This window comes from Perissodus microlepis, chromosome 7 (genome assembly GCF_051167445.1).
Source record: "Perissodus microlepis isolate ML-2025 ecotype Zambia chromosome 7, ASM5116744v1, whole genome shotgun sequence".
Taxonomy (NCBI): Eukaryota; Metazoa; Chordata; class Actinopteri; order Cichliformes; family Cichlidae; genus Perissodus; species Perissodus microlepis.
In genome coordinates this window covers 56,958,807-56,981,571 of record NC_140467.1, presented here as the reverse complement: position 1 = coordinate 56,981,571, position 22,765 = coordinate 56,958,807, and the positions used below count along the sequence as shown (strand labels likewise).

Genomic DNA, 22,765 nt, shown 5'->3' with positions numbered 1-22,765 from the left:
CTAAGAGACACCTATGGTTTGGAAAACCAAGATTTTTTTTTCAGCTATCTCCAAGTCAGGTCCTATTTCAACAGTAACATAAAAACTACAGAAGAACATAGTGGAGGCCTAGTCCCCCTTATAATAGAAGCTTATAAAGGGAAGATTAAAAATAAATTGATAGATAAACTTTATCAGAACCTACAATCACTCAAGGATCAATCAACCAATTATATTAAAATTAAATGGGAGATGGAGGCTAAAGTCAACATATCAAAGTAAAGTTGGTTAAATATATGTGGAACAGATGAAAACTACTGGTTCGGGTTACTGGAGGGAATTCACATGGAAAAATGTTATTAGGTTTTTTATAACCCCCAAAATAAAATACAAACAAACAGGTCAACCGAGAGATGCTGCTGGAGAAATTGTGAGGAAAATATGGCAGATCACTTTCATATATTTTGGAAATGCCCAGTAATCCAACCATACTGGAGTGAAATGGTGAAATGGTCGAATCAATTTACTTGGTGACAGGTCTCAAATTAAATTTGGATTTCTGTACTGTGTATCTGGGCGATATTCTATCAGCAGTCTTCTTAAGGGACAAAATATGATTTGATAAATATCCTGTTGGGAGCGGGTAAAAAAGCTCTTACCAGGAAGTGGCTGGAGAAAGAGCACCCAACAAAGAAAGATTGGAATAAGATAGGAATAATGGAGGAAATATACAGAATGGAAAAACTTACATCTCTTAAGAACCTCAAAACGGACCAATTTCATAAAAACTGGAGGAAGTGGGAGAGATTTGTTGAAAGTGGCAATGTGGGATGATGGGTGGTGGGTTATATAACCAGAGTTTAGCTAAATATTTTCATGCAATCACTGGAAGAAGAAAAGCCAGGACGTGGCCACTACTTTTAGAAGGCACCTCATAAATAGACTGGGAATATCCTTCCGAACATCACCAGGGGTGGACTGTAAAGTGCTACGTAGTAACACAAAACCTGAAGACACGGGACCTAAAAAGAGGTGGAGGGGAGCTCCCCCAGACCGGGCAGATATGAGGGTTTCACTATGCCAAGATGTTGTTGTCAGTGTGTATTATGTTTTTTTTTTTTTTTTATGTGGATGAATGTCAAAATTATAAAACTTTCAATAAAAATAAAGTATATAAAAAAACAAGAAGTAAAGTATAAATTTGCAGTTTTTTACTAACTCATGTTTTATACCTAATTCTTGATTCAATTTTATTTATTTAGTGCCAAATCACAACAAGAGTTGCCTTAGGGCACTCTATACTGTGAGGTAAGGACCCTAAAATAATACAGAGAAAACAGAGAAACCCCAACAATCTAATCGCCCTACCTGAGCAAGTGCTTTGGTAACAGTGGGAAGGTAAAACTCCCTTTTAATAGGGAGAAACCGCCAGCAGAACCAGCCTCAGCAAGGGGCAGCCGTCTGCCACGACCATTTGGTGGTGAGGGGAGGAATACAGGACAAAGACAAGTAGTGCAAGAGAGTCTGAGAATAATAATAAATTATGATTAACTGCAGAGTGATGTTTTATATGTGCATTGAAGGACATATCGTGGTCAAAATTGACTCTAAGACTCCTCACAGTGCTACTGGAGGCCAAGGTAATGTCATCAAGAGTAAACATCTAGTTGGATTCAATATTTCTAAGATTTTTAGGGCTAAACTATACACTAACCTATAGCTGAATTAAACATAATCTTAGTGTGTGGTGAGGTCTCTCCATTTACCTGAACACATTGAAATGTATTAGATAGATACAGTTCAAACCACTGCAGCGCAGTACCTGTAATTCTTACACCATGCTCTAATTGCAACAATATTGTTGTTGTTGTTGTTGTTGTTATTTTTATTATTGTTGTTGTTGTTGTTGTTGTATGGTATGGTATGGCCTGTATTTGTATAGCGCTTTTCTAGTCCCAAAGGACCCCAAAGCGCTTGACACAATCAGTCACCCACCCATTCACACACACATTCACACACTGGTGATGGCAAGCTACATTGTAGCCACAGCTGCCCTGGGGCACACTGACAGAGGCGGTTGTGGTCAATCGTATCGACTACTGAACTGAGGTCTAGCAGGATAAGCACAAAGATGAGTCCACTGTCAGAGGCCATAAGAAGATTATTTGTAACCTTCACTAAAGCTGTTTCTGAGCTGTGATGAGCTCTGAAACCTGACTGAAACTCTTCAAATAAGCCATTCCTCTGCAGATGATCAGTTAGCTGTTGGGTACTCTTTCAAGAATTCTTGGGACAAAAGGAAGGTTGGAGATTGCCCTATAATTAGCTAAGACCGCTCAGTCAAGTGATGGCTATTTAAGTAATAGTTTTAACTACTGCCAACTTGAAGGTCTGTGGTATGTAGCTAATTAATAGTGATAGGTTGATCATTATTATAATAGTTGTTTTCTTTGGTTGCCTCCCCAATCGGACCAGTAATGCCATGTTTAGCAAGTGGTGTCCAAAAATGATGTGGGCTTTATAAATGATTGGGAAATTTTCTACAGAAAACCCAGTCTTGTTAGGAGAGAAAACATCTATCCCACTTTGGATCGAGCAGCTCATGGATGGGCCTCATTTCTAGAGATCTGGCCAATTTTATAAACCCCTCCCCCAAAACATGACAATCCAGAGTTGGGACCAGGAAGCAGAGTTGCAATCTTACACACCTCTCAGCACTGGCTGTGTAGACTTAGAGACTGTGTCAGCTCCCAAACAGACAAAAAACAAACCAAAACTGATACTGAAAACAAAAAAAAATATTTAAACATAAAAATATTTGTTGTTGTCTATTGTCCATTCTCACTCAGAGTTGATGATTTCTCTGCCTTTATATCTGATTTAGAGTTTAGGTCAGATAAAATAATTATTATAGGTGGTCTTAACACCCAAGTAGATACTAAAAATGAGCGTCAGCATGTCATTTAATCTATTATTAGACTCAATTGGGTTATTTTCAAAATGTCAAAGAGCCCACCAAGAAGTAACAAGACTAGAGTTCAGGTAGCTGTTCTGCACTGTTGCCACATGGCATTGAAGAAGATAACAGTGGATGAATTATATCTTTAAACTTAAACCCTCTGGAACACAAACTTGGAGTAATCAGGACCCTACAACACCGGGCAGAAAATGTTCCCTCTAAGCCAGAAGGGAAAAGGGGGTAAAACACACATGTAAAGAAAGCTCTTAAAACATGTGGTTCTCCTAACTGGGCTTTCGACAAATCAGCAAAGATGCACAGAACAGAAGGTCAGACACAACTAGGGAGAATCAGGACAAGCAGAACAATATTGTCATCTCTTATGTAGCAGGTTTATCAGAGAAACTCAGGAGAGTCTTCTCCAAGCATGACATCCCAGTGTACTTCAGACCCAGCCTCACACTCAGAGAAAAACTGATTCATTCCAAGGACAAAACTCCCATACACAACCTTAACAATGTAGTGTATGCTGTACAGTGCAGCAAGGAATACTCAGACCTCTACATTGAAGAAACCAAACAGCCACTCCATAAATGCATGGCACTCTTTTGAAGATGCCAGTGTTCACATTTTGGACAGAGAAGACAGATGGTTTGAATGAGGAGTGAAAGAAGCCATCTATGTCCACTGTAAACGACCTTCTTTGAACAGAGGCGGTGCCTTACAACACCAACTGTCTGCCATCTATAATCCAGTTTCGAGATCCCTTCCCAGACGCCTAAACGCCCACTCACATCCTGGGCCATTTGACCTCAGGAAATCACATGATAGGTTGGGGCTAGATCTCACAATGGATTCACCTGAAACCCTGATTGTGGCCCACACCTGTTTTCACACCAAATCGCCCAGCCAGGCACCCCAGAGCCAGCAAATTACACGAAATGTGTAATTACATTTGCATCATGGTTACTTTTGCAATGCTTAAATTCCAGCAAATAAAAAAACCACACAAAATAACAACTACAAAGCAGTTGAACACCCTGTTGAGTCAGCACTATGATATAGAAATTTACTTACTTGTGTCAACCTCTGTGACCACAATGGGTTTAGAAAACTGTATTCGAAAGCCCCAGGGATATTCTCCTGTCCCTTTGCTGATCTTAACAGTCCTCTCTCGAACTGGAAGATGTTTGAAGATGATGAAAGAGATGTTTAACAAGAGCAGCAAAATGTACATATGCACAGCAGGTAAAAAAGGTATTGAACTCATCACCAATTTTCTAGGTAAATATCCAATGTACACAATCAAACCAAATATGTATATAAATTAATTTATGTGTAATAATGAGAAAATGACACAAAATCGTCATTTTAATAGCACTCTACTTTTTACACAGTCATACTCACTATTTACAATTCACACCCCAACACATACACCCAACGGGCAACGTTTAACACTGAAGAGCAGAGACAGGAGCAGGAAGGTCTTCATGCACCCATGTTTCCTGCACCTTGTCTGGGGCAGAGGTTGGCTGGTGTTCCAGGGTCAAGCCAACTGCATCCCAGGGTTGCTGTTGGCTCTGGGGATCATCCATTCATCCGCACTTCAAAGGGCAGGGTGGATGTGGATGGTTATCTGTCTTTGTGCAGCTTCATGAGGGGGGGTGGGGGGTTCCTCTCCCTGCTGCTATCCACTGGGTGCCTGGCTGGGCGATTTGGTGTGATTGCTGACCTGCTGCCTTGGGGCTGTGGTCTGTGGTTGGCTTGGACGTCTTTGTTGCATTGGGGATCCACCAATTGCACCCAGGCCCCTTCCTCGGATTGTGCTGGTATGGCCGGCCTCTGCCAGGGTCAGCTGCCTAGTGCCTGCTGCCTAGTGCCTCTGGTTCTTTAGCGCTCCTGCCTTTTAGCTGTGGGCCTCCCTCTTCCTTAAACCGGCGGGGACACACTTTGGCCTCGGATTTTCAACACTCTTGGGGGACTGGGTGAGGTCTTCCCCTGTCTGTCTCTCGTCCCCAGGGGACGTTGTTGCAGTCTCTCACCCTCATTATCAAGTACGTTTCACGACAAACACCCATGCACAGGCACTCACATTCTTTCTCTCTCTCTCTCTTTCTCTCTCTCTTTCACACAGACACTACCGGTCAAACGTTTTAGAGCACCCCAATTTTTCCAGTTTTCTACTGAAAATTATGCAGTTTAATGCCTCATTGCGCTCTGAAATGAAAGCATATTACAAATAAGCAATGCAAAGCACAGAAATTGTGGAATTAATTTATAGACCGAAATGTATTCTAAACTTTTGACTCATCAAAGTAGCCACCTTTGGCAGATATAACAGCTGAACATACCCGTGGCATTCTTTCTACAATAGCAATCAAATATTCTTCAAAACATTCTTCCCATATCTGTTGCAGAAGTTCCCATAAATGTGTGGCACTTGTAGGTTGCTTTGCTTTCGCTCTTCTGTCCAGTTCATCCCAAACCAGCTTGATGGATAGTAGTCTGGAGACTGTGCTGGTCACTCCATGTTTTCAAGCTTACCATCTTGTTCTTTTTTCCTGAGTTAGTTCTGGCATTGCTTGGACTTTTGGGCGATTATCTTGCTGTAGGAGGAGCTCTTGACCAACTAGGCGCATATCAGACGGTACTGCATGGTGCTGCAGAATGCTGTGGTAGCCGTTTTGGTTCAGTGTGCCTCTCACTCTGTACAAGTCACCACCCCCTGATCCAGCAAAACAGCCCCAGACCATCACACTTCCTCCTCCACATTTGACAGTTGATGCCACACAATGTGGAACCATCCCTTTGCTTACTTGACAGCATCCAAAGATTCCTTGTGATGAACCAAAGATTTCAAATTTTGATTCATCAGTCCATTTTCCAGTCTTCTGTAGTCCAGTGGCAGCGTTTCATGGCCCAGGCAAGCCTCTTTGTTTTATTCTGACGTCTTAGCGAGGGCTTTCTTTCTGCAACTTGTCCTGTCAAACCTACAGCTTGAAGCTTTTCTTCACAGTTGAAACTGAGAATTGCTTACTACAGTTACTATTAAGCTGTGCTTGAAGCTGTTGTCCTGTGAGCCACCTATCACGCAAGCTGTTAACTCTCAGAAACTTGTTCTCTGATTCAGTTGTGGCTTTGTGTCTGCAAGACCTCTTCCTGTCAGAGTTTTCCCCAGTTTATGAGTGCCACTGTACTCACTGACACCTTGACTTTCTTTGCAATTTATCTGTAGGAAGATGTACATTTTTAAGTGTTATGCTGGTGTGTCTCTCTTCCATTGTCAATTTTATTTTTTGCACTGTTTTTTTAGCAACACACTACTTTCTGCAGTACAGTGCTGTTCAACTGATGCTCACGAGGGTACGGTACCACAGTGTGTTCCTACACTGCTTTTATGCAGACGGAGGGGGTTGTAAGTAATCCAGAAAAGTTGGAACACCTGTAGGAATTAGTTGCACTAGCTTTCAAGGCTTGATCAACGTGCATTGCTGCCGAGCAGCTGTACTTTTTTCAGTTTTGGGTAACCTTACCTTTTTTTTAACCTCTGGCAGTTCACCACGTACCTTTGTACCATTTCAAGCTATTCATTGGAGTAGAACTATTTGAACTGCAATAAATAACTGGAAAAATTGGGGTGTTCTAAAACCTTTGACTGGTAGTGCTAAGTTAAATTCACAGTAATATCTCTGCAGTACTCAAGAGTTTCTCAGTAATTCTCAGTAACAACTAGGATTCAGTACTAAATGACCTGTTACTGTTGTTAAATTAAATAAAGTTAACTTTTTTGTAAAAACACAAAAGCTACAGCTTACTTGAGACGGCACGAGTTCTGGTGGTTAGGCTGGTACGAATTCCCCCAGAGCCTACATTATCTCCTTGAAAAATCCATGCTGATGAGTGGAATGTTTCTGTATAAAAGCCCCTGTCTTCATTTTCTTGAAATGCTATGTCCATAGAAGGCGTGTCCTCTGATACTAGCAAAACAAAGAAAGACACAAATCAAACAAACAAACACTGAACAGCGCAATTCATTACATATAGATACATTTCTATATCTGCATTTGTCAAATCAGCAAAGAAGTATAAGGAGTTTGGAAAGAAAGCGACTTAAGGGTTTGAATACCTGTCCACCATTTGGTTGTATAAAACTGAAGAAACCTCGCAGATGAGATGTGAAACATCTTCACAAAACTTAAAGAAGTCCAGTCACTTTTTATGGATAATAAACAGATAATACAGCACTCTGCTTGCACCACTTACTGGACTGGCAGATCAAATTTAATCACTAAACTTACTCTTTATGACATTTTTTCCCTGACATTTGTTCAAGCTTTCCATCAAAGTCACCTGATTCCTCTGTGATGTCACTGGTGATTGAGCTTCCTCCAACAGAGCTCCACTGCTTGCTCTCTTTGAAGAGCTTTCGCCTTTTAGCCAAGTGTTCAGAGCCACTTGTTTCTGGATCTTTATGAACCACAGGCTTCAGATGCTCCTTGATCTCTAAAGAAGCTGGGAATGGTCATGAAGAATCACAAATAGGTGAGTTTTACATAACTAATTGGCTGAAACGAATTTAAATGAATATGAATTGAAATAACTTACATTTAGATACAATCTGTTTTTCGGTCCTGTTAGTTTTACTAAGCGTCTCTTTTGCAAGGACCTCTGTGTCTTTAAAATCTTTTGCTGGACCTGATGATATGCTTGCAGGTTGTCTTGAATTTTCTGTGTCAATTTCCAGATAATCTGGCCCCTCATTTATCAGTGGGAGAATAGGGTCGGTATCTTCCATGTTTTCACTAGTTGGTTTAGGTTTAATGTCCTCTGTAACCTCATTTAAGTTTAATGATTCTACATCTAAGTCCTGCAAGAGGGACATGCATGGGTCGCCCACAGCATTTCTAAAATCCCTCTTTAGACAACTATCCAGGGATAATTGTGAGTCCCTCTGCAAGAGACTTGGCTCAAATGCACCATCTGTCATTGTCTGAACTGAGAACTTGCTATGTCCGGGTAAAAAAGAGACTGAATCCTTCTGGTTTGCATTTTTAACCTCATTGTTTGCAGATAGTATTTCTGGGTGACTCTGTAGCATATGTTCCTCTGAGCCACTGCAGGATGGAGGGATGACTTGTATAGAAAAGGCTTTTCGAGTTAGCTCTTCTGTAAGGGGCTCTGGACTGTGATATTCTCCTTCTCCAAATTCTTGGTCAAATCCACTGTCTGCTACTTCACATTGATCAACAGTATATTCACAATCATCAGTGTCTAGACTTTCCATATCCTTATAAATGCTCAAGTTAGTATCATGTTGACTGTTGAAGTCATGTCTTTGACAGTGTTCAGTGTTCATGATGATTTCAGGATTAATCTCAGAACCAGTCACATAGAATGGACTGAGAAATGGCTGTGCTCTGTCATGGCTGTCTAGAATTTCTGAGACTTGTTTTAAACTCCCTTTGGTTTGTGAAAATGTATCATTTTCTAATCTAAATGCAGATAACCTGTCATCGGCCTTTTCAGTCCTTTCCAGCCTCTCTGTCTGGAGGGGAAGTGAGCACATGACCAAAGAGGAAAAAGATTCTCTGTAAGGTAGCTGGAGATCTTCTTGCATCAGTCCTAGACCCTGTGACATCCCAGGAAATGTTTGACGTCTTTTCTTGGGTAATGAACATACTTTGTGTTCGACGGTGGCAATACTATTATTTCTAATCCAGGATTTTCTTTTCTGACTATTGATGAAGTCTTTCATGAAGCTAGACCTGTTGGTAGACATCAAGGGTCTCATGAACATGGGGTCATAATTGTCAGATTGTGATAACTCATCAAAAGAAGGTGGCAGACCCCCTCTTTCTTCTTCTTGTGCACAATATAGACATTTAAGTTCCTCAGTGGAGGTCAAACGCAAGTCTCCTCGTTTATCAACAGCTGGACTAGAAGTGTTGATTCTACAAGAAGCTAAGTCTTGTGTCAGACCTTCTAAACTATTGTTTTTAATATCTGCAAACTCTTGGGGTGGGGGGATGTGCCAGAACTCATCACCAGAACTGAGACTTGTATGGAAACTTTGCCTCTTTCCTTGAGGTTTAATATTTAACAGCAGCGGTGGGCTTGATAGATGATCTGCCAGTTTAAAGTCTCCCGATCCTTGTTGTTTGTCATCACTACAGAATTGACTGCAGTCTGGATTGTCCCATATATTTGCAGATCTGGCACATTTTGAATCACAATAAGGCTCAGTTTGTTTACTTGTGGTTCCAGTGTGATCTTTGTCATTATTGTTGTGATTTTTTTCCTCATCAGTGACATTATCCAATGGTTGTTCAGAAGACTCATTGTCTGGCATCCATGTGTCCTCACATTTGCTCTTAAAAACCTCAGTACTGGACCAGCTTTTATTCATGAAAACAAGTGTGGTCTTGTTGCCAGATGTATTAAGCTGAAGTTTTAAATGTGATCCAGTGCAGTTAATATTCAGGATGTTAGTAACTGGAATTGGTGAGTGGATTTGATTTTCAGATAAGGGTTCTTGTGACTGCTGAAACGTAATATTTGGTGATGAATCTCCTGTTACAGAAACTGAGGTTACTATTTTCACTCCGTTCTTCTCGTCCTTTGTTGTTTTGGTATAAATACTCTTTTGGTGTGCAAATGAATTCAAGTGATAATCTTGCTTAAATCTTTTCTCCTTGGGTTCAGGATTGTTGTATTTTTCCTCATCTTCAGATCTTGACAGTACATTTTCCTTTCGAAAAGAGTCTGTTTCTCCCTTTTCAACAATGTCATCTTTGGTGCAGACAGTGCTTTTGTTCTGCTTTTTAAAGATGTATGGTGAGATACTCTCTGAAAGAAAAAGCAAAATAGTGAAATAATTATATTAGAGGATGTTTGACAGTACAAGTATTATAGTGCTTACTCATAGTTTGTTCTGGTTTCTTTCTTATATTGTAGGCCCTTTACTGTAACAATATAAAGCTCCTAAATTCAAATGTTGTTGTGAGTTAGTGCTACATAAATAAAATGATATAACACAATTTTCCCAACACTACAAAATTACTTTGGAACTGGTGAATTTCATTCTGGGGTTGCTTGATTGTTGGATACCTTGTGCATTGAGGTTTAAGTACTGATCAATACTTTTGCTTGTTTATTTTAACTTTTTCTCCATAAAGTTAAAAGCCCATTAGGATTCAACATTATACTAGTTATGCCATAAAACCCACTATTATGAAGCTGTTATTAGTCCTCTACCAGTCTCAAGAAGTACTTGCACATTGTATGCACGTGTGGAGAAAAATGTGAATCAGCTAAGCACAAGATTAACCTCACTGCGTCCTCCCAAGCTCCAACTCACGTTTGTTGCTGCTGGAGCTCTTCCTCCTCTTGCTATTTCTCCTTCTCCCCCTCTTGCTCATTCTGAAATCCACCACAGTCTCACATCCGCTGGGAAACGAAACACTGAACGAAGACAAACAAGTGTTGTATTTTTTATGGGTATATGTACACATTTTGGCTCAATACATTTTCGGATTCCAGACTAAGCCAATCATATGTCAGTTTGCTCTGACTGTTTTAATGAATTTTTTTCTTTTTTTTCTTTTTTGCTTGCCATTTTTTACACTGACATGAAAGCAATTATTAAAGAAACAGAAAATGTAAATCATTAAGATGCTTAATTCTCAGTATTTATCACCATTTTTTAAAAATACAAACACTAGTAATTATTGAAATGTCTAATTTCTGTTGAACAAACTGATACAAAAGGAAAAATTATAACCTGGCAATATCCAGTTATGTACAGAAAGTTTATGCACTGGTACATAATCCTGTGCAACTCAGTTAACATGTGCATCAAACAATTTCCTGCTTAAGGGGCTGGTCAGAAGCAAAAAAAAACAAAACAAAAAAACCTCCTTTTGTCTGAATGAGCACCATCTATAAACAGATAAAACATCAAATTGTGTTAACAAGTTAGAGCTGACACCTGGTTTTGTTTTGTTTTTCTGAGAAAGACACGAGATGATTTTCAATAAAAGACAATAATGTCAGTAAAGTCAGACATGTGACTTATTCAAATGTGAAAATTAGAGCTGTTAGGTTACTATGTTTAATGTTAGAAAGCTTTGCTCTATAGGGATCATGTTGACCAAGCAAACTTATTTCCACAATTTCTTTTAAAAATAGAAAAACATCTGACTTACCTATTGATGTGATATCCTGATGACTGCTATCAAACCTTTATGTGGCAGACATGAAAAGATAGAAAGACAGCCGGCGAACAGCTGCTTCTTTTCCACTGTCTACATTGTCTGCGTCTCTCAGACTGTTCCAGTTCTTATTGTTTCTATTCTTGATACTAAGCAGCTTATTACGCTTAATCTTGTCAGCCACTGATGATGCAGTACTAAGCCTGCTTATTCAGCTATACTTTTTCACTGGTCAATGAAAGCAGATGAAGCACATGATGCACATTTTTTCCTACATGTTTAAAAAGTATTCACCCCCATCTCTCTATGTCCTTTTTTCACAATACCAACTTGAATAACTACCTCCCTTTTGCTCAACGATTCCTGCAATTATTTACTTTCTCTTAATGTTTATATTACACTTTGCAGAGCCAAAACAAAGTGTTGAGTTTCACTAAAAACACTATTGCCTTTTTGATGAAGGTGCTAAAGCTCATAAGTATGGATGCCTCTAAAGAGAAATAGGATCATAACAGAACAGTTATATTAGCAGGAGTCATGTAGGACATTAGTTGTAATTAAAAGAATTTTAAATTCAATTCTGATTTCCAACAAAGGTCAACAAGAATGGTGACAATAGACCTTAGTTGCTGCATTCTAAACAAACTGAAGATGGGCTACAGATTTTAGATCAGTTGGAGAGAAAGGAACCAGGTCAGAGCAGCTTCCACTTCGGGTAAGGAGACCAGACAATACAAGCATGCAACCTTTGCTTTTTACTTTATAAAACATTCCAAAAGGTAAATCTGGCTTCCTTACACAGATATGGAATTAATGGGGTTAGGTTAATTGGTTATTCTAAGTGTCCAAAGGTGTGAATGTGAGTGTGAATAATTGGCTGTCTCTCTTTGTTAGCCCTGGGTCAGATTAGTGACCTGTCTGGGGTGTACCCTGCCTCTCATCCTATTGTAGCCCCCCGTGACCTTGAAGGATAAGCAGAAGAGAATGGATCGATGGATGGAAATACGGAGCCTTCGTCACACACAAAGGTTAATTATGGAATTCCTCAGGATCCACAGGTTTACAATTCTGTTTAGATTATGTGTTTCCCTTAGGCAGTTGTAGATGAAGCTCTCTCTGTCAATGAAGCCAGATGACACAGACCAATTACTTAAAGTGCAGGAATGTCTTAAAGACATTATACCTGACTTACCTCTAATCTCCTTCTTCTAAATTTAAATAAAACTGTCACAGTTTGGCAGGGCAAACCATGGGGGGGTGTAGGGAAGGAGGACCCAGGCGCGGAGCTCTGTGTGTAAACAGTCCGTTTATTTACAGTGTAAGGAAACCAACAACAATAAATCCCCGTGCTCTCCTGTGACTCCCGTGTCGTGCCCTCCTTGTGCTCTCTGCTCCCGTGTGTCTGCACTCCCAGTGCTCGCTGCTCTCCCGGCTTCCCACGTTTCTCCTGCAGGAAACAATAGTGGCAGCTGTCAGGACACTTAACTATAGCAGGCATGCACTAAAGGACTAAACCTAAACTGGATTACTAACGTGGAGTCTCACGCAATGATCCCGCATCGGTGGGAGCTCCATTGGTCTCCTAAATGGCTCCCCCGACGAGCCTGATCAGCAGCAGGTGTGTGTGGGGCTTCAGGCGTGGCCAATCCTCTAGCAGGACCACGCCCATCAGGCCTGCAGGTGCTTGACATCCACACACATATATACGCACACATACACACACACACACCTACACATACAATAAGTGGAATACCGAACAGAAGCATAGAATTACAAATTCATATCACAATATAATTCATAACTGCTCGGGGACCCTGGGTCGCTCCGACCCAGGACCCTGACAAAAACTGAAATTATTGTAGTCTTCCCTAAAAATATTAGAAATATTATGTCTAACCAGATGCTTAATCTGGATAGAATTACTTCCAGTAGCAAGCTTATCCAGCTCCCTATTTAAATGGAGAGCTGGTTCTGGACCTTGCTGTATTTGGGGATGCCTGGTCAAAATTCCACATTATTAAACAAACACTGTAGGACTGCTTTCTTGATTTTGTGCAAGAAAACATCCTGTCTCAGAGGGATGATCAAAAACTAGTTCATGCATTTATTACTTATAGACTGCAATATTGTAATTTAATATTATCAGCCTGTCCTAAAACCAGACTACAGGAAGAGAGTGGAAATCCAAAATAAACCTAACAAAAGCAGGGAGACTAACTAAGAAGAGGAGTAGAAGGTAAGATAACAAACTCAAGGGTACTATGGAATCAATATCAAACTCATAAGACTTAATATAAATCTTGAACATGATATATTAAAAGGAAAACATAATTATTGGGCCGGTAGTACCCAAAATCCACCAATCCTCCTCTGCTCCTTTGTGATAACCATCTCTCACCAGCTCAGAGTGCAGCTGTTGCTTTGCTGATGTGCCCGTCTCCTCTGCCTTCAGATGGTACATCTGTCAGAAATAAATAACTACCTATCCTCTGATAGTAAGTGTGGATCCATAGACAAGAGTGTGACAAGACTCTTTGTGTGTATGCAGACGTCATATGTTAATGAGCCTATGTATATTCATGCAACCTCAATAAAAGAGCAGTGTTACGGGGAGCGGACGAGAGCAGCTGGGGTCAAGCGTTTGTCCAGTTCTCTCCCGTGCACGAGAAACATAAAGAACTTTGCCTACTCGTGTCTTGCTTTGCTGTGTAGTTAAATTGTCTTGAAGGTTCCAGCGAATAGGTTTATGCTACAAACCTATCATTAATTGGTCCTTCTTGAGCCGGATCCCTGGAGTCGACATTCACCGAGGGGAGAAGAGACACGCTGAAAGACTGACGTCAGCCAGGACGATGAATGACGATCGACGGGATATACTACACGCTAAGCAACACCGAGTACGTTTAAAGAGTCCAACTCTATAACTGTACGTCTTCGCCGCTCAGTGCTGCGTTGTCCGTGGCCGCTTAGTGGGGCTAAAATTCGCCGTCTTAGTGGGGCGATGTACAAAGCCGCTCAGTGGGGTTTTAGTACAGAATCATTAAGTCGCAGAGTTGCGCAGTTCGAACTTTTTTTGGTTCGCCGTCTTAGTGGGGCGAAATACAGACTGCTTTATGGAGTGGAACACGTGGTCTGTGATGTCAGCTGTTGTTGTTATCAAGCAACCAAGAGTGCGTAAGAGGGTGAAGAGTACGGTGGCCCTGAGAGGCCAACCGTCTGCAACTTCAGAAAACACTTGCAAAAAGAAAAACGCTGCAAAAAGAAAAACACCTTCAAAAAGAAAAACGCTGCAAAAGCACACAAGACACAAAGGAAATGTTTCTCGGGAGACAATAACCCGACGGACCAGTTGCACGAACCAAAACATGTATGGCTGTATCCCAATTCAGGGGCTGTGTCCCAATTCAGAGTTTGCACGCTTGAAGTACGCGCACTACGCGTACTACGTACGGTGCGTACTATAAGTACGAGTAGTGCGGAAGTGAGAGGCTTGTGAAATGGGACGGTCTAGCCTGCGTCGCGCTGTTCAGGTTGCCTAGCAACCATGATACTAACCGCGAGAAACATTACATACAGCATTGTGTGACATAAATGAAGGAGAAAATGTTTTGTTGGTCATTAATTTTTGTTCTGACATCACTTTGATTAGTTGAGTATCTGAGGCTGAGACCACGGGACTGTAAAACATGATAGTTGGGCTTCATTTCTGTACTGAACAGTCATTTAAGATTAGTTAGTAAATAACAATTAGCTAATGGTGTGTGTGTGTGTGTGTGTGTGTGTGTGTGTATGTATGTATGTATGTATGTATGTATGTATATATATATCTATATCTATATATAGATATAGATATGTGTATATATGTATATATGTGTGTGTGTGTGTGTGTATATATATATATATATATATATATATATATATATATATATATATATATGTATATGTGTGTGTGTGTGTGTGTATATATATATATTATATTATATTATATTAGAGGTGGGAATCACCATACATCCCAAGATACGATATTATCACAATACTTAACGCACGATACGATATTATTGCAATTTTTTTTAAATATTTTGCGATATTCAGATTCTGTACATAAAGGTAAACTTTATCAATATTCATTTTATCTAATATCAAAGTCTCACACTCAGTCTTTCTCTCATTTCAGTCAGTTTTATTGTTGACAAACTTGAACGGTTTGTATTACAGTCTAGTCCAACTTAACTGAATGCAACCATCTGGTACAATTATAGCTATTCTGAACTATGCAATTTATGAAAACTATGCAGCCCATTCAGCAACTGAAGAATTTGAAAGTAAATTAAAACAAAATATAATTTTACATTAAATAAAAAAGTTTTAAACTTAATTCAAATAAAACATGTCTTAAATTAAAATAAGTAAACTGTCATGTTTATTGCTGCCAAAAAAAAAGTTAAACACATTTGGACAGTGAAGGAAAGTCAGGATTCTTGCTCAGAAAAAGGAGCTGATCAACATGCTCTGAAGTCAGAGCATGTTCCAGTCCACAAAAACTTTTTTTGTAACAAAATATCGATTTCTGCTGTCCCTGTATCGATACATTATTAGCAAACAAAATATCACGATACTACACAGTATCGATTTTTCCCCCCACCCCTAATATATATATATATATATATATATATATATATTTATTTTTATTTTTTTTTACAGCAGTGAGCTTGAACTCTGGGTCAAAGATTCAAGTTGCAGTTATTTATATTTCCTATCACCTTAAATCTTCACTCAAAGACAAGTACCTTTGACAGTGTATATACAGATGTATTATATATAAGAGACAAATATTGTTCGTTTAATATGTTGGCATTACTAAATTTGGCTCAATGCTTACATATATGTGTAAAAAGAAAATGTACGAGCTGTGATAACTGTTTCTGATAAAATGAAGAGTAGACTGATATATTAAATATTCCTTTATTGGGTGAGAAAATCATACCATGTCATAACTGCTTTAAGTCATACAGAATAGATATCAGAGCCTTAAACAGGCTGACTTCTGCTAAATGGGTCAAACTGGGCAGAAAGTATACAAACACATAACATCCTTATAGAATATGATGTAACACTATAGATCAACTTAGCTCAGAATATATAAAGCATATAAACAATTACAGCAATATGATGCAACAAACACAGCAGTACTACTAATCCAAAATATTCAAAGCTTCATAGAACTGAAACAAACATTTATTTTTAGGTCCATTCTGCTGCTGATACATACTTTAGGTTTCTGAATATTAAACTTGTTTCTGCCTTTCACAGCGTGTAACTTGAAGGCCCTGAGTACTTTCTCCCACACTGAAAACACTGGAATGATAAAATTATTTGAACATTACCTAATAAGACTGATTCAGGACAGACAATTTGTTATTCTAAACTTTTCTAGCAGTCCTTCAAAAACAGGGAACAGTCTGTCTATTCTCTCCATCTGTCAGCTGCTGCTGGCTCTTCCTCCTCCTCTTCCTCACACACTGCTGAGTTTGTCCTGGTGGATCATCAGGGGTGCAAAGCCTCACAGATGATGTGCAGCAGTGGGTCCCTCAGTCTGTCCTCACTCTGGACACTTGCAGTTGTCACGTGGAAATCAAATGTGTGATAAGCTGCAGGATTCAAACACAAGTGTAACTTATAAATACATGTTCATACTTTTATTACACAATCAGAGAGAAAGAAAAAGAGAGAGAGTGCAGGACAGACAGACAGGTGACAGTCTCAGGTGTATACACTGCTACAAAACAGCACAAGAGAAGCAGGATTTAGTGTTTGTGTTATTACGAGTGCTAAACAAGAAGAGTTCCCAGATGGTACAGCAGACACATGTGTGACTGCTGTGATTAAAGCATCTTTCTTTCAGCTTAACGAGTGAACCGTCAGCTCGTTCAAACACACGTTAAAGTCTGTTTGGCTCAAACAAACCGAACAGAGGCAGCAATATAACATAGCTAACATTGTAAATGCCAGCAAAGCCACTTTACTTTGCGCTTTTATTTTGAAGAGTACCTTAGCACTTCCTCTTTTATTGTGTCAGACTTCCTGTTCTGTTCTCGGTGAGGCGACGCAAACACGTTGCTTCAGAGTGAGTAAAAGCGTTTGTTTTTTGAGGGTACTCGTGCAGAACTATGTGTTTTATTTATCTGTCACATGCTATAACTTTGAAAGTTTACTCAATGTGGTTGAATTTGTTTTTTATTGTATATGCATGTCATTTGTTTGTGGTGTGGAAAGACTGGCTAAGAGATGTGCATGGAGGAGGTTGGCTAGCTGATTCAGCATGATTAGCACCCTTGGAAGCAGAAAGAGGTTGGTTTAATGATGCAAATGATTGTTTATGTATTTAAGAGACAGAAAGGTTGTCGTTAATTCATTTTATTAAATGCTGTAACATAAATAGTTTGAAAAACTATTGATTTATGTCAATTTCACTATTTGAGTTAATCAAAATGATTTTCTATGGTAAAATGTGAACATTTCTACACTTTCTACTTGAATGTTTAATGGTATTTGTTTGTGCATCTTTATAGTTTTCACGGTGCCATATTGTCGGTGGTTTAAAGAGGAGAGAATAAAGTTGCATCAGTCGAAGCTCTCTGCGTCATGAGTGGTAATTCCAAGTGGGCAGCTACAAACATTAACAGTGCAGTGAATCCTGCTTGTGCCGTGATATTCAGGACTGCAAACCGAGCAGCATCACTGACTTTCAGCTTGTTGTGTTTGTGGATATATGACTGACTTTAATTATCCACAAAATCATCAGATTATCTGTAAGATTAAGGTCGACTATCGAACGGCGTATAAAGTAAAGGCTTTAAAACAAAGTAAACGCTGAAAGTACAAATATCGCTAATGTCACATAACTTTGCCGGCATGTGGCCAACAGTAATGTTTTAATGTTCTTCATTATTAAACATTTGCACATAAATAAGTGACATAATATTCAGTACTTACTTTTGAAAGTTTACTCTTTGGCCGCCCCGCTTCCACTTCTTTGAAGTGTCTCCCAGTCCCAGTGCACTTGTTAGCATGTTTTGGTTCGTGCAACTGGTCCGTCGGGTTATTGTCTCCCCAGAAACATTTCCGTTGTGTCTTGTGTGCTTTTGCAGCGTTTTTCTTTTTGCAACATTTTTGTTTTTGCAGCGTTTTTCTTCTTGCAAGTGTTTTCTGAAGTTGCAGACGGTTGGCCTCTCAGGGCCACCTTAGGGAAGAGAAGTTTATGATGGAGTTCGCTCCTGGCAGCGCAAAGTATTTAGAATATTGGCACAAAAAATATGATTTTGGGTGTAAACTGCTTGCTGGAAAATGTTAGAAGTTTTCAGAAAACACAGCAGCCTTAAAGAGCGTGTGGGGAAGGCCAGCCCACATCAGCAGCAGTTAAGATATGCTCTGGTGAATGGCTTTCACCCACCCATTGCTGAAACAAAATGTTTAGATGATTCTTTAGATGGCCCTGATCAACAACAGCTTGTGCTCCAGACCACTGTGTGAGGTTGCGTTGCGGTCTCTTCTGAGCTGATGAGCAAGCTACACATTGTCAGATCGGGAGCTGGCTGAGAACTCATCAAAGAGAGGGAAACAGAACTATGATAACTCGAGTGTGCAGCGTATCCGTGAGTTCAGCTTCTTTTTTCAGATGCGCAGCAGTTTTCCTGCATCTTGACTCATGTGTGTAGAGTGTTCATAGCATCAGCATCATGTTTTTGCTTATTTGTTTTGTTGGGTTGAAAAATAACTATATAAACATGTGATCATACTTATGGATCACCATGGCACATATCATCAGCCATATGATTTATTTACGCAGATGAAAAAAGTGAGTGTGAATGTGCCTGACGTCGCAGTGTGTGTGTGCGCTGTGTAAACGTAATTGTCTCCAATTGTGAGAGCGGTGATTCTGCAGGTCACCAGCTATCGTGGTGGAAAAAAGAACAAAAAAAGAAACAAAATCTACATTGTAGATGAAAAATAATAATAGGAAAAAGGTTTTGTTTATCAGCCAACAACAACTACAATCTTTCTGCTTTTAAGAAAGGAGAGTTCAAAAAACGGAGAGTGTGTGTTGGTTAAGCAGTGGTGATAATAATGAAAATGTTTTAGTTTGTCACTTTCAGATGAAAAGCAGACCTGAATCAATTTTCCACATGCAGTGGTCAGAAGAAAGTTATAGGTTAACATCATTGGAAACGTTCAGGCCAAGGGAGTGAGAGGAGTAGGTGAGATATCACAAGCTGCTCCTGAAAGTAAACAAGGAAGACAGATCATTATTAACAGGATGTCCTAAAAACTCCCCCAAAAGCCTTCAGTTAATCCAAAATGCTGCAGCAAGAGTATTGACAAGAACTAGAAAGAGAGAGCATATTTTTCCAATCTTGGCTTCCCTTCATTGGCTTCCTGTTAAATCCAGAATTGAATTCAAAATCCTGCTCCTCACATACAAGGTCTTAAATAATCAGGCCCCATCTTATCTTAATGACCTTGTAGTACTATATCACAACATTAGAGCACTTCGCTGTCACACTGCAGGCTTACTTGTTGTTCCTAGAGTATTTAAAAGTAGAATGGGAGGGAGAGCTTTCAGTTTTCAGGCCCCTCTTCTGTGGAACCAGCTTCCAGTTTGGATTCGGGAGACAGACACTATCTCTACTTTTAAGATTCTGCTTCAAACTTTCCTTTTTCCTAAAGTATATAGTTAGGGCTGCCCTTAGTTATGCTGCAATAGGTGTAGGCTGCTGGGGGATTCCCATATTTTACGGAGTATTTCTTCTTCAGTCACCTTCCTCACTCACTATGTGTTAATAGACCTCTCTGGACTGAATCATACTTGTTATTAATGTCTGGCTCTCTTCCACAGCATGTCTTTTATCCTGTATTTCTTCTGTCACCCCAACCGGTTGCGGCACATGGCGTCCCTCCCTAACAAGTTAGTACTCAACACCCAGCAGGGTTATTTCAACCGCTCCCCATACCAAAACACCCCTGGTCACACATCACTCTCGATTTTGTCACAAGGCTACCAGTGTCAGCTGGCAAAACCACCATACTCACCATCATTGACAGTTTTTCCAAAGACGCCCATTTCAATGCCTTAGACAAACTTCCCACCGCTTCTGAAACTGCTCAATCCTGCTCAATCAACACATCTTCAGATTACATGGACTCCCTGTAGAAATAGTCTGTGACGGTGGTCCTCAGTTCATGTCACAGGCCTGGAAGGCATTCTGCACTGCTCTTGGAGCCAAACCTTGTCTAAGTTCTGGTTATCATCCCCAAACACACGGTCAAACTGAACAGCTGAACCAAGAACTAGAAACCGCGCTCCGTTGCATGGCCACACATAACTCAGCTACCTGGTCCACCTTCTTGCCCTGGCCTGAGTATGCTCACAACTCACTTACATACTCTGCTACTGGTGTCTCTCCTTTTAAAACCTCCCTAGGTTATCAGCCCCTGCTGTTCCCGGAGCAAGAGGCAGAGCTCGAGGTACCCTCCGTCCAACATCACAGACAGGCATAGGCTTGGACAAGGCAAGCACTACTCAGGTCAGTCAACCACCCGCGCACAAGGACCGAAAGTATGGCTGGTGGCCAAGGACATTCCACTCAGGACTGAGTCACGCAAACTGTCACGACAGTATATTGGTCCATTTGAGACTGACAGAGCAAATAGCGGCTATTTGCCCCTCGGCAGTCCGATTGAAGTTGACTGCCTCACTACAAATTTATCCGACTTTCCATGTTTCACAGCTTAAGCCAGTGGTCTCAAGTCCCGCCATTACCTCTGGCCTCTGCCATTTCACATATTCCTGAATATTCATTTCAGCATGATCTCCTTTTAACTCAGTCCATAGAAACTTTTCCTCGTCATGACTCTGTCCTTGTCAATCACAATATACTCAATGTAACTTCTTTTTAAATCATGCATGTTAAAGTCAGTTAACACTGATGGTTAGCGTGATGGATGCCAGCAAGCCTCCCCTGATACTGTTCCTTGAACACACTGCTCCACCCTTCCCTTGCAGCTACAAGCCACACTGCAGGATGACTTTGCTTAGTCATCCAGACCAAACACTGAAGGCTTTTCTCCCCCACACAAGATCTGGTCTGTGTGCCATGTGTGCATTCTCCTTTGGTACAAAAAAATCCCAGCAAAGAAGAACACACACACACACACACACACACACACACCCTAAATCACAGTAAAATGTCAGGAGATCAAAACTCAGGTGTAACATTTTATTACTAAGGTAAAATGTCTTGATGCATGCTGAATCATCCAGGTAAGTGAATCCCAAAAGGTTGATACTGTTCATCTGGACGTAGCATTTTCAGTGGTAAAAATGTTTTGTCACTCATCCAAGTGACTTCTTCTGTCTCAGCTGACTGCAGGTTTCCCCAATCTTATAAACAGTACATTTGCATAATGACTGATACCAGTCCATGGAATGAACAATGGGCTGTGAGGTCAGTTCCAGGGACCCAGGGTCCATGAGCAGTGTGGACTCATATTATATTACATGTGTTTTTGCTGCACTGTGCTGCTGTTCCTGTGTTCCCATGTTTGTAGGGCTGATAGGCTGGGTGACAGGCACCTTCAGGCCTGGTGGGTGTGGCCCTGCCAGGTGGCTGGCCAAACCTGAAGATCATGCCACGCACCTGCAGCTGCTCAGCCTCGTTGGGGGAGAAACTCGTTGTGTGAAACTCCATGTAAGTTTTCCTAGTGAGCCAAGTTTAGTGAGTGTATGCCTGCTGTAGTTGAGTGTCCTGACAGCTGCCTATGTTATCCCCTCACCCCCCAGGAGGCAGCGAGCACGGGGTGTGCGGACACACAAGTGGAGAACACGACGCACGGACTTCGGGAGCAGAACACACGACACGGGAGTGCATGGGGATTTATTGTGTAATATTTACAGCACTGTAAATAAACGCACTGCTTTCATCACAAGAGTTCTGCATTTGGGTCCTTCTTCCCCACACCCCCACGGCCTGCCACCGCAGACTATGACACAACCAATGATCAATGACCACTGATCAATGGCCATGAGTACCGTTCACAGAGAATTGAGGAATGGCTGCAATCACAGCATTGTAAGATGGTGAAAGATGAACGCCTCCTCAATTCAGAGATGGTCTTTCCCTTTTCACATAAATGGCCTCCTTGACTCCGCGCTCAAACCAGCATTCCTTCCTGTCCAGGATGTGTACATCCTCAACATTGAAAGAGTGTCCAATGGCCTGTAGGTGTAAATAGACGGTGGAGTCCTGGCCGGACAAGTTAGCTCTTCTGTGTTGTGCCATCCACTTCTTCAGAAGTTGTTTGGTGTCCCTGATGCATATATCATGGCAATCATCCTGGCACTGGAGGTGTGGTCCTAAACTTTTGATCAGCTGTAAAACAGCCTGTTTCAGTTTAAGCATTGTTTTCAATAAATTGCAAGTTCAATAAAATGTTTTGTCTCACTCCCATTTCTTCTTGTTGCATGCTGAAGCTCTACTTGTAACCTTGTTAAGATCCAACCATGCAAAATATTATATTTTTTTTTTTTTTGCCACTTTATTAAATGATCTTAAACTTTTAA

General features: G+C 40.5%; 2 protein-coding genes, 1 long non-coding RNA gene and 1 pseudogene across 27 annotated transcripts in view; 2 read left to right on the top strand and 2 right to left on the bottom strand.

Annotated features, from left to right (window-relative positions):
* The window catches only part of pdzph1 (PDZ and pleckstrin homology domains 1), a 21,538-nt gene extending 7,518 nt beyond the window's left edge, over positions 1-14,020 (bottom strand). The window contains exons 1-7 of one of the 7 annotated variants that reach the window (XM_084936200.1): positions 13,906-14,020; positions 12,682-12,877; positions 10,296-12,595; positions 7,544-9,784; positions 7,289-7,450; positions 6,754-6,915; positions 4,016-4,117 (exon numbers count right to left, since the gene is read on the bottom strand). In XM_084936200.1, coding sequence (XP_084792326.1) covers positions 4,016-4,117; positions 6,754-6,915; positions 7,289-7,450; positions 7,544-9,784; positions 10,296-10,449 — 2,821 coding nt within the window. In that variant the 5' untranslated portion in view covers positions 10,450-12,595; positions 12,682-12,877; positions 13,906-14,020. Of the gene's footprint in view, positions 1-4,015; positions 4,118-6,753; positions 6,916-7,288; positions 7,451-7,543; positions 9,785-10,295; positions 12,596-12,681; positions 13,631-13,905 lie in introns of those variants that run through there. The other 6 variants (XM_084936204.1, XM_084936203.1, XM_084936201.1 and 3 more) reach the window with 6 other exon arrangements.
* Positions 3,090-3,887, top strand: LOC146384275 (uncharacterized; annotated as a pseudogene).
* On the top strand, positions 13,960-22,765 carry LOC146384272 (uncharacterized). 19 transcript variants are annotated; one of them, XM_084936209.1, is made up of 4 exons: positions 13,962-14,045; positions 20,627-20,729; positions 21,754-21,893; positions 21,986-22,765. In XM_084936209.1, exons 1-4 carry the CDS (start codon positions 14,001-14,003, stop codon positions 22,088-22,090), a joined length of 393 nt encoding a protein of 130 aa, XP_084792335.1. In that variant the 5' UTR covers positions 13,962-14,000; the 3' UTR covers positions 22,091-22,765. The 19 variants fall into 19 exon arrangements, 1 of the variants encoding a protein (XP_084792335.1); XR_014800841.1 differs by lacking the exon at positions 13,962-14,045 and adding exons at positions 16,793-17,272; positions 20,042-20,110 and having other exon boundaries at positions 20,627-21,893; XR_014800839.1 differs by lacking the exon at positions 13,962-14,045 and adding exons at positions 16,793-17,272; positions 17,422-17,496 and having other exon boundaries at positions 20,042-21,893.
* Positions 16,097-18,232, bottom strand: LOC146384273 (uncharacterized). Its single transcript, XR_014800846.1, has 2 exons — positions 18,142-18,232; positions 16,097-16,796 (listed from the first exon to the last, which is right to left on the bottom strand). It is a non-coding gene; the product is annotated as an uncharacterized LOC146384273 (long non-coding RNA).

Bases quoted from the DNA above. Each gene is read 5' to 3' on its own strand.
- LOC146384272 (XM_084936209.1), top strand. From the start codon at position 14,001: ATGAATGACGATCGACGGGATATACTACACGCTAAGCAACACCGA. The intron at 14,046-20,626 runs GTACGTTTAAAG...AAACCTCCCTAG, and splicing joins TACACGCTAAGCAACACCGA to GTTATCAGCCCCTGCTGTTC. The intron at 21,894-21,985 runs GTAAGTTTTCCT...CTCACCCCCCAG, and splicing joins CTCGTTGTGTGAAACTCCAT to GAGGCAGCGAGCACGGGGTG.